The following is a 14707-nucleotide window of genomic DNA, read 5'->3' as shown; positions in this document are numbered from 1 at the left end:
TATTCGGTGTAGGCAGTTGTCTACATACCTCCTGCATATATTCCTCTAACTACAAGGTTCACTGTTTTGACAGGTACACGCAATGATTGCAGAACAATCTGCTAATCTTGGATGAAACATGTTACATCACTCCTCTGTATATTTTATGTTTGCTTTCCTCTCCACTCAAATGATTTGTCTCCTGCTGCTTCTCAAGTAGCTCGGGAAATAAATGTTGGGACTTTTTTTTTCTAACAATGGCAAGTGAGCTGGTATGGGCAAACTGTCCCAATTGGAAGATTGAAGTCTCAATACTGAGATGTTGAGCAAATTGAAGTGCCTGATAGGCCACTATTGGATTGGAGAGTCAGGGAGACCGGGGTGTGAAATGTTAGGATATCAAACAGAATGGAGTGTCAAGTAGTATTCAATATAACATGCTCCACCTAGTTTTTGACGAATATTGCAGAATGGTCTTTAAACAGGCCATCGCTGCGGCCGCCTAATAACAGCGAGGACCAATATGGCAGTGGCCACGATGGCGGCGCAGAACTTCACATTCAGAAATTGGTATGCGTTGTGCCTGTTTTATGCCCGAAAAACGGGCACAGCGCATACCAATTGCTCCCCCATTAAAGTTTCATTTCCCCCTAACCAAGATGGAATAATTCTCAACCCCCACACTGCTCCAGGTAGCAGCCTATCTGAAACTGTTCCAACAAACCAAAATGACTATTAATAGCTGTCAGCTCTGGACTTAAAATCATAATTTTTTGTTGGAATTTAAGCACTTGATTGCTACTGTTTATGATTTGGATGAGTTCTCGGCCAGGACTTCGAGATTTGATGGGATCCCTATTGTAAGAGCCATGAAAGCTAAGAAGCGCCACTACACCTATGGTAACTAAATGTCGGGGGAAGACAAAACTGACATTGCAGAACTCACCCTGTGTCACTCCCTGCTCCTCTTGATGAGCCAGAGCACCATTAATGTCCTGGCGATCTCCATGCTTGAATTTGAAAGTCCCCCCTACAGATGAAGGAGGTTGTGTACCTCTGTGGAGCCAGAAACTCTTGAGGGAATTATCAGATATGATTGAAAAGGATTCTGAACAGAATTAACTGAGCATTCTGGGAATCAAACCTTCCAGCTCCATGGCGTTTACACAATACAGCAAATAAAAACATAAGAAATAGGAGCAGGAGCAGGCCATTCGGCCCCTCGAGCCTGCTCCGCCATTCAATAAGATCATTGCTGATCTGATCTTGGCCTCAACTCCACTTTTCTGCCTGTTCCCCATAACCCTTGACTCCCCTGTAGTTCAAAAATCTGTCTGAGTCATTGAATATATTCAGTCTCCACAGCTCCCTGGGGTAGAGAATTCCAAAGATTCACGACCCTCTGAGAAGAAATTCCTCCTCATCTCCATCTTAAATGGGCGACCCCTTATTCTGAAACTATGACCCCTAGTTCTAGATTCCCCCTCGAGGGGAAACATCCTAGAGTCATAGAGTTATACAGCACAGAAAGAGGCCCTTCGGCCCATCATGTCCACGCCGGCCATCAACCCCTGTCTATTCTAATCCCATTTTCCAGCACTTGGTCCGTAGCCTTGTATGCTATGGCGTTTCAAGTGCTCATCTAAATGCTTCTTGAATGTTGTGAGGGTTCCTGCCTCTACCACTCTTTCAGGCAGTGAGTTCCAGATTTCAACCACCCTCTGGGTGAAAAAGTTTTTCCTCAAATCCCCTCTAAACCTCCTGCCCCTTACCTTGAAACTATGCCCCCTGGTTATTGACCCCTCTACTAAGGGGAAAAGTTCCTTTCTATCTACCCTATCTATGCCCCTCATAATTTTGTACACCTCAATCAGGTCTCCCCTCAGCCTTCTCTACTCTACTCTAAGGAAAACAACGGCAGCCTGTCCAGTCTCTCTTCATAGCTGAAGTGCTCCAGCCCAGGTAACATCCTGGTAAATCTCCTCTGCACCCTCTCCAATGCAATCACATCCCTCCTATAGTGTGGCGACCAGAACTGCACACAGTATTCCAGCTGTGGCCTAACTAGTATTTTGTACAGCTCCATCGTAACCTCCCTGCTCTTGTCTTCATTAGCCGAGGCATAGAATATAAGTATCCCATATGCCTTTTTAACCACCTTATCTACCTGTCCTGCTGCCTTGAGGGATCTATGTACATGCACACCAAGGTCCCTCTGATGTCCTGTCCTTCCTAGGGTCCTACCATTCCTCTCCGCATCTACCCTGTCAAGCCCCCTCAGAATCTTATGTTTCAATAAGATCACCTCTCATTCTTCTAAACTCCAATGAGTATAGGCCTAACCTGCTCAACCTTTCCTCATAAGGCAACCCCTTCATCCCAGGAATCAACCTAGTGAATTCTGAGCTAGTGCAGTCTACTGTCAATACAAAGTTTTTTTTCGTGCCTAAACAATTCAAATTATCCAGTAATTCACATTAGGCAAATTACCAGAAGTGTACTGTAAGCAAGCTGGTGGAAATAAACCAACGTGTGAAGTTTGGTTCAGATCCAACTAAGGTTTCTCAAGCTATTCGCCTAGTATTTTTGTCTAGTTGGTGGCTGTCCCTTTAAATCTAGTCATAATACATGAGAGAGCTGAAATTCTGGGGGCCGAGGAGAGCGTGGAACAGGGGGACAAAATATTTTGGGATGGAAACCACCGGGGCAGTACACTACCCAATGTTCCTCTTCCGACCACCCCAATGCTGTCCAAAATCAGTGGTAAGGCTGAGGAAAAGCCTGCCCATTGTGTTCCAAATATAATTAGAACATCTCTATCCTCTTGTTTAGATGTAATAGTCAATCTGTAACCTTGTCCTAAAAATACAGAAATAACTTTAAACTTTTAACAAGTCGGGTGGACTTTCTCATGCCCTGCACACCTGGGCTCGTGTGGAGTGGGTGAAATTGCAGGTGCATAACTCATGATTTTCCTCCATTAATGTCAGCGGATGGAAGATTGCGGGTAAAGCACCAGTGATTTTCCGCTAAGTCAGGGGTTCTCGACCGTTTTGCTCCTGAGACCCCCCTCCCGTGATATAAAAATTCCACGGACCCCCTGTTACACAACACAAGTATTTTTCTGTATAAAATATTTTCTCAGCACCGCTCCCACTCACCATATTACTGTACTGCTGCTGCTGCTATCCCGGCACTGCAGAGAATACTGGTTCCCACGCCCATCCCACTTTCCCTCCACATGAGTCCCAATCACCTGACTCCAGGCTCCCTCTTTCTCTGCTTGATTGTCAGTCAAACAGCCTTTTTCCCCCCCCCATCTCCAATATTTTTGTAATTAATAAACAGACGTGTACAATAAAAATGGGGGAAACAGGCCGGTATGATTTTTCCCCCCAGTTGCTCTCAGCAGTGCCCAGATTAATGTTTTATTCCTGGTGACTCCAGGACAGTCTTGGAAGTTTGAAATCCGAGCTGGAGACCAACACTGGGAGTGAACAATCAGGCCTGCCTGTGATGCCCTCCTTGGTAGAGCAAGACTGCTAACACTCACGGTATCGGCTCGCAGGTGAAGAATGAATGAGGTTCGACACCAAAGGGCAGCCAGCACTCTTGTAACTATACTACAGTGTGAGTCAACACTTTGAAGACAGCAGGAGAGAAAATGGGGGGAAAATTAGACAGTGCAGGATATTTAAATGAGTTTGCAAACTGTTTCAGTTTTGCTGGTAATGAGTGTCAATCCTAATAGTTTCCTAATGTTGGCACATTCCGCTCTTCCTCCTCCACAAAAACAGCGACTCACTGTTTGGCCCCAGCAGCTCCTTTCCTCCTTGCAGCTGCCGCCTATTTCCTCGCCCCCTTCATTTGATTGACAATCGCGACCGCGCGAATAACAATAGGACAAAAAAAAAATCAAATCTGAAACGGAACCGGCATATGCGCAAGCGTGCCTGGCGAGTGGAGAGCGGCGGACGGAGAGCTGGATCCGGGGGATCAGCGACCAGCGACTGCCGCCTCGCTCCTTTCTCAGCGAGTGGGGGCCTGGGCTCAGTGGCAGCTGCCGCTGTCCTCGTACAGACGTTCGGGGCGGGGGAAACAGAGGTCCGAGTCAGGGCCGGAGCTGGCAGTTTGCTCAGCTCGATCCCACCTTTACGCGACGGTGTATTTTTCTTGTTTATTTTTTTAAGTCTGATTTTTTTAAAAATCCCGGACCCCTTGAAATCTTCTTGCGGACCCCCAGGTTGAGAACCCCCGCGATAAGTCACTAGTGGCATGGGGCCTCATGTAGTTCCACCCATCCTCTCTGGATAAACTGGAGGAAATACATTATTCTGACTTATTAAATATACAAGTAATGCTATACAGATGTATTTTATAGATTACACTTTGTAAAAATTCTTGTCAAACATTATGAATATTAAAATATTAACAATACAGGTTGAACGTCCGGACTCCGGGACGATTGGTGGCAGGGGTCTGGAATCTATAAAATGTAATTGAATCCGGACACCCTGAGGGAGGCTTACCAAAAACCGGAACCTGGACCCAGGCATTTCCGGACTCGGCACGTGTTTCTGATGTCCGAAGTCCGGAAATATCGCAACCTGGGCTCGGGCGTTTCCGGACTTCGAACATCAGAAACACGTTCCGAGGTCCGGAAAAACCTGAAAACTGGCTCGGCCTCGGTCCCGAGGTTGCCGGATTCGGGGCGTTCTACCTGTATTATAATCTAGCAGGATATCATACCATTCCATCTGAGCTCTATGTTCATCTTTTGAGAATCTGTCTATTTGGTTTGAGTTCCTTGTTAGATTGTGCTGTCCATATTCCCTCTCAGTTTAGTGAGATACCTTAGGTGGAGTTCCCTGCCTCTCTACAGGGGTATCTGTCTGGTTATCCGAAATCCCCATACTGGGTATCTTGAGTTTCCTGTTAGTCTAATAGGTGCCCAAATTCCCCGGTGATCCACGGGGATATCTGCATTTGGTGTCCCAGTTCTCTTAGTCTAGTAGAGCATCCGCCTGTGATCTTTAGGCCCCCTTGTCTAATGAACATCTCCCTGTGGCGCCACCTCAATGTCAAATCCAGCTATAAGAAAAAATCAAATCAGTATTGTTTCTAAATATGTTTCTCTACTACCCCAGAATCCAGGGGTGAAATTCGATTTTGGCATTTTACAACCTGCCCGATTTTTCTTTTCCATCAATGCCGCAGTCAAATTTCAGCCCCCAAGTTTCTAATATTACGAAAATATCTGCACAAGATATCTGTTCAAACCTCAATTAAATGTTGCACAAAAAAATGTTGGAAAATAATTTTGACACATCATTAAACGAGAGTTATAGCTAAAGAAGGCTAAGAGAAACCAACACTGAGGTTGATTCTCCCTGGGGCCTATTGGGTCCTTTTCTGTGACATAATATTGTTCCATAAGTGTCAGCAAACATACGAACAGGGTCTTCCTAATCAGCCTTTGTGGTTCCTTTGAGGAAGCAGTCTGTTGTCGTCCGTTTAAATCCTTTACTTGTATTTATAAATCAAATTGTTTGACATCTATGGGTATCAATTAATATACGAGGGGCCAAAATTCCTCTGCTATTCCGGTGGGCTGCTGCATTAATATAAGAGCATAAGAATTAAGAGCAGGAGTTGGCCATTCGGCCCCTTGAGCCTGCTCTGCCATTCAATAAGATCATGGCTGATCTTCAACCTCAACTCCACTTTCCTGACCGATCTCCATATCGCTTGTTTCCCCTAGAGTCCAAAAATCTATCTATCTCAGCCTTGAATATACTCAACTTATCCACCGGACAGGCCAGAAACTCTGCCAGGACTTGGACACCGCAGATTCCCGGCCTTATGTGGAGGTTTCTGTTACTGCTCCATACAAAGGCACCTGAGTCAGAGGGGTGGGGCTGAGGCAGGGACTTCCTATGGCAGGCGTTCTCACATCCCCGCCCTCCTGAAGTGTGGAAGTGGGCTCCACTGGGGGGAGTGGGCGCAGTTCAGGCTTGGACTATGGCCCGGACCTCCAGAGATTGAAGGTGTGGATTTTTAAAAAATGAAACTGTGGCCCCCCCCCCCTTACAAAGGGGGTTCATTTTCACTGTTTCTGGGAGGGGTCCTGACAATGAATACAACTAGTTCACAACTAAAATAACAACAGAAAATGCTGGAAAAACTCAGCAGGCCAGGCAACATCAGTGGAGAGAGAAATAGAGTCAACATTTTAGGTCAGCCCTTCGTCAGGACACAACTAAACCAGGTGTCTCAAATGTCCACTTCACAGTTTACACATATAGGAGTTGGCACTAAGACGTGCACAAGCCAAGTGTCAGTGAATTAGTGTTTATTATGTGTCATGTAAGTAGAGCCTCCTATGGATGCAAATTGCATATCACAGATATTTTAGCTGTAAACCCCTTTTTAGCTAATTATTTTTGACTAGTTGCAATTTCTACCTGATTCCTTTTCTTAATATTCCAGTGACACGCTTGGTATGCAGTGTTGTTTGCTGTTTTTAAACAGGTTGAGACTCCGATTAACCCTGAGCCTGCTAATCACAATTCCCTATTGCTGTGCTGAAGCTAGGTCTGATTTAGGCCCATTACTGTAATTCTCTTGTCTTGTGTCAGGATGATACATCGGAGTCTGGCCAATCGTCTGCTGCTGCCACCCCGAGTACTGCAGGAACTAAATCCAACACTCCAACGTCATCTGTACCCTCTGCAGCTGTCACTCCACTAAATGAAGTAGTTAATCCAATCTACAACGGGGACACCAAAGTCAAGAACCAACGAAAGCGGGCGAAAGGTAATAGCAGAAACATGGAGGTCCAGGTCACCCAGGAGATGAGGAACGTCAGCATAGGTGAGAGATTGCTTCTGCTCCCTGATTTTTCCGTGCTCATTGAGTTGAGGATTGCCAGTGCTGAGCACAGGAACATTTTCCAGTGTGCAACCCAGTTGTACTGTCCAGGACTGCAAGTTCAGGGTGGGCTGGATTGGTTACCGGGCTAGCTAGCCTCACCCGTATTACTCTGCTGTGTTAGGTTACTGTCTGGTAATTGCTCCCCGACATTTATTGGAACCCTACTATTAAATTTATTGCCTGTATTTACACACGTACACGCACCCCCACACATACCCGCACATATCAAAATCCATTGATTAAATTAGATTGCTACTTTCTATTCACTCTTTGGTGTTCATTATAATATAACTCACTGCACAAAATTGGCTTTTAATACTTCTCTGTTAATCATATGATCGGTATACTGCCAACCTGCCTGTGACACTATCTTTATAGTTACTCTAGGGTGTCACTTTTACACTATGATATGCTGACACTTCTCACTGTAAGCCTGGTGTAGAACACTGAGAGAGCCCATACCTCTTTGTAACTTTGCACTATACCCCATAGTCTTATCCACAACACAATTTGATATATACATTTCACTGTGTAAAAGATTGCTGTTATTAGTGGATGAACACTCAATGAGGTGAAATTCAAATTTGGCAGGGGTGCAAGATGGATGATCGTGGATCGGCACCCGTTATACATCCCACATGATTTTCCTTTCCATTGAAGTCAATCTCCAATGTGTTTGTATGACACTATTTCAACAGGGCAATTAACCTTAGTTAAACCAGCTGGGTTAACACCAGCATTAAAATGCCAGACACTAGAATGTCTATGCACATATTAAGCATCATTTATTAATAATCCCAAGTCTTGTAACTTTCTGCGATATAACTCACTGTGATATGCCACTTCTTTCAATACACCATCCTGCTGCACTGTACCTGCCATATCAGTAAGTAATCCTTCAATCTAACACTCTGATATCCCGTGTCTGTCTTAGTTCAGGATTACTTACACAGAACGTTGATGGTTGGTGGTTTGACAGTATGTCTTTACCATGAAATTAATTGTATCCTTGAAACCATTTGCAGGAATGGGAAGTAGTGATGAGTGGTCCGATGTTCAGGACATTATCGATTCAACCCCTGAACTTGATATGTGTCAAGATCCACGCTTTGAAGGACGTGGAGGCAACAGGTAGTTTTTCAGCTCAAAAATTTACTGATGGGCAGTGCAAGCTGAGTGGGGAGTGTATTGGGATAATGGGGCAGGGTTTCCTCACATTCGTCACCAGAAAACATCTATTTCCTGGGTGCTAAAGCCAGGGAAAAAGAAGATAGTGCTCCGCCTCTGCCCCTTTTATCTTGCTCCAGGATTTCTGGGGCTTCCTCCAATGGGCAGAACAGGCCCTGTGCTGCTATGGTAATGAGGAGGTAGAGGACGTTTCTGTCCTCCAACTTAAATTCCTGGTATAGTGGGCCAGGGGCACTCGGATGCAGGACACCCCAGGAAGTTGGTGGTGGGCCTTGCTCTGGAATGCCCCTCAGGACAGAGGCTTTGCACGGGCCTGGCAGCTGAAAAGGACCCAAAGGTGAGTGTTAATTTTTTTCAGGGACTCTCCAGATCTTCATGCCTTGGAGTCACCTGGGTGCCGTTTCCCAGAAGATCTCAAGGCCGGTGGCCAGGAATGCAGTTGCAGTCCTCTCTGGCCAAAAGCTGTGTTCCTCTTTCCTCCCCTCTTTGCTGGTGTAAGGTTGACCCAGAAGGCTCCCGGTGGCAACGGGGGGGGGGGGGGTGGTGGGGGCAGGGTAAAATCTACCCCATGTTTTACTAGCATTCAGCAAACATATTGAACATACTAGCAAATCAACAGATACAGAAAAATGCAGCAATCTGATGAGTTCAGGGAAGCCTCCACCCTGGGATCCTGTCACAGACCCCGGAGAGCCCGTGAGCACCGTTTGAAAACCTGTGGATGAATTTCAGACCGTTGTAAAATAATTAAACGAGACTAGATTTCTGGTGCCGTTGGAACCCCACCAGATTGGTGTGAGGTGAAGTTTGACCCACCCAGCACTGTGAGCACTTACCCCGACAGCTCAGGTTCATTTTTTAAAATTTCCAACGCCACTGGGTTGCCTCAGATGGCGGTCTGATTATGAAATAAATGGCTGTGGCTCCTACAGCAGTGTAATAGTCGAGTGACCGATTCCACTGCGCAGGGCACCTGTTTAATTTTTAAAGCTCCCCCCAGTCACCTTAGCAATGCTGGACAGGCGGTGTTCCCGACAACCAGCGTTGCCGTGGTGTTAATGATTGGAAAATGCTCCACACGGCTTGGTGCTGTTATTGACGTATTATTTCAATACACTCGCCTTCACTTCCTGCGTAAGATCCTGGAAGTGGCGATGGACAGCGAGAGCCAGCAGAAAGGTTCCCGGCCATGTTTCCTGCTCCCGCCCACCCTATTCCCTCCGGAGAATGGGTGATGGCAGGGTGAAAAAATCCAGGCCAAAATGTCGTAAAGTGGCCTGGCAAAACTGCAGGAGCTCGAACAACAGAAAATACTGGAATTACACAGAAGATCCATCAGCATCTGTAAGACGGATCAATGTTTCGCATGTAGACCTTTCATCAGAACTTCATCAATTCTGACAGAGACCACACCCAAAATGATAAAATTGACACAGCCCATTTTCTACCCCTAAAGTGTATGGGGCCGAAATTCTCTGGTGTTTTGGCCAACATGGAGTGTAATGCGGACACATCTCAGTTTTGAGGATCAGATTTTAGGGTGGGGCCCATTTCTGCCATGTGTATGCCCTGCTTACATCCTGCTGAAACTTCCAGTCCAGGTGGCGGTGCTGCTTTCTGTGCCCACCCTTCACCAGCACACACATGCAAATGAGTTGGATGGCATAAGGCCTTGGAATTGCCTTTATTTACACCCTCATTAGACATCATTACCATCGGTGTAACTTACAAACCGATAACCGAGGCACAGCCTCGTCAGGAGCACATCATCTGAGGGTTTTCACTGCCTGAACAACTTTTGTCCATATCTCAAGCTCGTCTTTTATTTTGGAATTTCTTTTTGCTTTGGGGAGCTACTGAGATGCATTTTAAATTGCCAAAGTACAGGACTCCCTGGTCACCAGCACATTATCAACCTCCACCCCACAGTAAGAGATACCATAAAGAATCATGCGTTTCCTTTTGAGGAGTTTCTTGTCTGAAGTCTTGATGGCGGAGAATGAGAACAAAGGAGAGTGAGGGGCAGTATCAAAAAAGGATGAGATCAACCTGCTGTTACCCCCCCTCCCACAATGAGTCTGTAGGTCCAGGCGCTCTTATGAGGGACTGAGTGAGGAGCTGTGCCTTTGCTGATTTTGATTCTATAAGGAAGCCCTGGATGAATTAAGCCACCTTCTGTACAATGATCTGCAGCCCCGATCAAGTAATCGAACAACTCTGCCAGTGGCAAAATATTAGTGTGTACAAATTTCGCTATACAGCTCCTGATATATGCTTCTAGCATGTGCCAGGAGTGGTGCAATGGAATTTTAACCTATCTTTTCTTTTTAGATATGGTGATGGACCTACTATGAATTTCCAGTATTTTCTTCTGCTGTCTTGGTTTATTTATTGATTTCACTTCATTTTTTTCCCCACGTATCTTCAAGTAACCACCCCCCTTCCTCAGTATAATCCATTGATCCAGCTCAGAGAGAGGTCAGCCTTTACTTCCAGTTGTCACCAATGTTCTGTGATTAGCAACAAAAGGTTTGATATGAGAATTGGGTTCTCCCTAATGCCAATGGCTCATCATTCTCTGCCAGTTGCACTTGAATCCCAGGGAGTCTTACAAACTTACGGCATGGCTTGCTAGCACATTAACTTGCTGTGCCATTCAGTGGCCTGTTGTTAATTATCTGTGATTATAAAGCATGTGCCCACATGGATAAAATAGCCACCAAACTATTTGGGTTTGATGCTTCATCCGAGCACCACTGTTACATTTGCTAGTGTAAGCCTCCTTTCCTGCATTCTATCAGTAAGACAGTTCTGTCACCATGGTTACCCATAACCGTGTACTTTTATTCAGGTCCTTTTTTTTTACATTCAGTAATACCATCACTTTCTCCACATGTAGATGCCATTAAATGAAACAGTTGGGGGGAAAAAAACTGCTAACTGATCTGAGAAATAGCACAGTTGGTGGGGGGTTCTATGCGTGTGTCCTTATGCGTGCATATCTTTGTTTATTTTTCTGGTGAAATTTGGAGATGGCAACAGTAATTTTCTCCTGTTCACATTGGAGCACTGGGTATGTGAATCTTGCCTGTAAAGGTAATGTGTGTATGTTGGTGATGACAGCAATAATACTTGTCTGCTCCTCACAGTATGGTGGGTTGCCATGTGATGCTTGGGTTGGATGTGTAACTCTGCTGTGTAAGGTTCATTTGTCTACTAATCTGACTGTTGTAAATTGAATGATTCAGCCCCACACAAGGAATTGTAAATAAGGCGTTTGGGATAAACACGGATTCACTGTACCATGAGCTTTCCACTGCTGGGTCAGAGGTCATCGGGGATGTGGACGAGGGGGCGGATCTGCTCGGTAAGTCAACGATATGCCAATTTGATAGGCTTGGATTTGTAAACTGGGATTGACATAAAAAATTATGTTTCCAGTAGAAATCCCGAATTACTTTCAATCAGTTTATAGTTCTGAAGTCCAAGTGAAGGTATAAAATGCTATTTATAAAATACCGAATTCTTCAGTGGCAAAACAAATATTTTTCTTCTTGTCATACACAAAAAGTGCTTACTTTTTAAGATTTATTGACAACGTAGATAAAATGAAGTATGTCATTTCAAATTTTGGAAAAAGAGGAATTATTTTCCTGACATGGCTTCATCATGATATTTAGCATTTTTCAGTCAACATTCAAGAGTATAGGGAGGCAAGGCCTCTGGCAAATGCTGCTCTATAACTGGAGGTCCACTAGGATGACCCGATCTATCCCAAACTCCAATTTTCCCTTTCTCTGAGGGATTACCTCGCCTCCACTCTCCATCTCACATTATGATGTGGTTTGAGTTCAGGGTGGGAGTCACACGCACAGTCATACATATTGACCACTCTACAGTGCAGTAACGTGTATCATTGTTCTACCTCAACGAGTTTTGTTTCGTTGTTGAATCTTCCTGTTATTGCAGTCACTGTGCCCATATTGATGAGAGTGGGCAGAATTTGGTTAATTGAACATATTTGAATGGCATTGTGACTTGTATTAAACTGATGTAATATGTTTGCTATGCAATTTTTACATTGTTTTTCAAATACAATTATAAATTTGGAGTGTGTGAAAAGAAGTGGTCAAGTCTGATGTTACCAGGTTTCAGATATAATTGTGTTTCAGATATAATTGTTTATTGTTGGGGTCTATTTACAAACTTTCACTGTCATTAATCCCTTGAATACTGACCGATATGTTCAGTTTTTAATTTGTGTATAATTTCCTGTATATAACATGATTTTGCATATATATAAAATGTACAATATTGTAAAATATTAATGTACACAACCAAAGAATTTTAAAAGGTTTATTTTGCCTATTCATTCACAACTGCCACTCCCATTGCACTTACTACTTTGTGACAAGGAAGGAGCATGCTAACCTATTCCCACACCTAAGCTGATGCCATCCAGCAACTGACTAGTAGAAAACCCGCAAAAATGACCTAGCATATCTTGTCCATTGATTTACATTCTAATGGCACATCCATGATTGGTAGTTCTCTACATGGGGAATGATGGACTGCATTCCAGTACTTCATATGTTTGTGCTTAAACCAGCTTACCAACACCCCCATCCCCAAAAATTACTCTGGTAACACAGAATACTTCTTAATTCATCGTATTCTTGAAATAAATTGGAAAGTAATGATCTTATGCTTTTGATTTGGACGCAGAAGTGCTACTGTGTTTCTGTGTTTGATAAAGGGTCAATGTGGAGGCGCATTGTGGAGAAATTTTGGTCTTGACATAAAGCTGTCCCATTCCTCCCAAAATCCTTCTGTCCAGTTAATATGGAAGAATCCAAATCATGCGGAAGGCCATCAAAAATTATGTTCAGGCAATGACGGGACAAAACAATTTGAAGGAGATTGGCCTCTTGTTTCTTCGCCCTGAATCCAATGAAACTCTTCAGCTGTGGCAACTGAACGGTTTGCTGAAGGTTATATGCAAAGGTTTTTGGGTGACTGGAAGGTTTTCTGTGTTAATACTTCCAGCCATTCTGAACTACCCTTTTTCTATATTGATTAGACCTCGTGAGGCTCTTTAAACATTTAATGAAGACTCTTTGTAGGTTTTAAATGAACTTTATACCCACACATCATGGAATCCTTGATCTTTCAGTTTAGTGTGTCCAGATATATAATGAATCGGAACAATTTTGTGATGTAGAAGTTGTGCCCATTGCATTAACATTACCCAAACTCAAACTATTTAGGACTTCTACAATTGGTAGAGAGAGGAGACCTTTATCCCATCAGCCCAGTCTAGATTCAAACCCAGGTCCCAGAACTGAAAGGACAAAACTTCCGTTCCAAACCCAGTCCCCTGAATCAGAACCAAGTCCAACATTTAAGCTTGCAGTGGAGGATAGGCTTTTGAGAGGTATTTAAGAGAGAGAAATAAAGTGCAGTTATTTTCAAGTGCACTGTGGTCGAACGCTGGAGGAAATGGGTGATCTAAAACTCAAAGGACAGCAATGGATCAGATGAAGTTAGCAACTGAAGAAACAGAAAGAAAACACTTGAGGACTTCCCACTACTAAGATCCTTTCCGCTCTCTTTAGTAACAAAGCTTAATTTTGCATTTAAATTAAGTGAATGTTGGGCTTTATCTCGAGCGGGCTGGAATACAAAGGGGTGGAAGTTATGTTACAGCTGTACAGAGCTCTGGTTAGACCCCATCTGGAGCACTGCGTTCAGTCCTGGGCACCGCACATCGGGAAGGATATATTGGCCTTGGAGGGGGTGCAGTGCAAATTCACCAGAATGATACCGGGGCTAAAAGGGTTAAATTAAATGGACAGGTTGCATAGACGAGGCTTGTATTCTCTTGAATATAGAAGATTAAGGGGTGATCCATTTGATGTGTTTAAGATGATTGAAGGAGTTGATTGGGTAGAGAGAAAGAAACTATTTCCTCTGGTGGGGGAGTTCAGAACAAAGGGGTATAACCTTAAAATTAGAGCTAAGCTGTTCAGGGGTGATGTCAGAAACACTTCTTCCCACAAAAGGTAGTGGAAATCTGGAACACTACCCCCCCCGCCCCCCAAAAAAAGCTGTTGAGACTGGGGGTGAATTGAAAGCTTCAAAACTGAGATTGTTAGAGTTTTGTTAGGCAAGGGTATTAAGGGTTATGGAACCAAGGTGATGGAGTTAAGATACAGATCAGCTATGATCTAATTGAATGGCAGAATAAGCTCGAGGGGCTGAATGGCCGACTCCTGTTCCCACGTTCCTAAACCTTAAATTTATATTTGACGATTTTATGAGATATGAACTTAAAACCTTTGCATATGCTTTTCAGTGAAGTATATAATTATATTTGAATCCTGAGACAGAAAAACAGCATTCCAATCAGCGACCTACACTGGCTGTACTAGCAGAGCCCTCGGATCTAAAAAAATTTGCAACGTACCGTAGGTGCAGCCTTTATCTGCAAACCAGTTGAATGCGATTAAATTACATGCCAGCTGTGAAAGATGCTGCTGGGCTTTAACATTAAATGTGTTACCCAATCCAGTCAAACCATTATCCGTGACAATGAACCGTATTGCAT

At 44.0% G+C, this 14707-nt stretch overlaps 1 protein-coding gene across 2 annotated transcripts in view; it reads left to right on the top strand.

The window, feature by feature from the left end:
- Positions 1-14707, top strand: part of mapk8ip3 (mitogen-activated protein kinase 8 interacting protein 3) — a 263435-nt gene that overhangs the window by 124568 nt on the left and 124160 nt on the right. For both annotated transcript variants that reach the window (XM_086000700.1, XM_086000698.1), the window contains 3 exons: positions 6618-6852; positions 7938-8043; positions 11349-11467. In XM_086000700.1, coding sequence (XP_085856826.1) covers positions 6618-6852; positions 7938-8043; positions 11349-11467 — 460 coding nt within the window. The remainder of the gene's footprint in view (positions 1-6617; positions 6853-7937; positions 8044-11348; positions 11468-14707) is intronic.

Source organism: Somniosus microcephalus, chromosome 11 (genome assembly GCF_052327205.1).
Source record: "Somniosus microcephalus isolate GS21.2 chromosome 11, FLI_Smic_1.0, whole genome shotgun sequence".
In the NCBI taxonomy this organism is placed as follows: domain Eukaryota; kingdom Metazoa; phylum Chordata; class Chondrichthyes; order Squaliformes; family Somniosidae; genus Somniosus; species Somniosus microcephalus.
The sequence above is the reverse complement of the archived record's forward strand: the minus strand, read 5'-3'. Positions and strand labels throughout refer to the sequence as shown.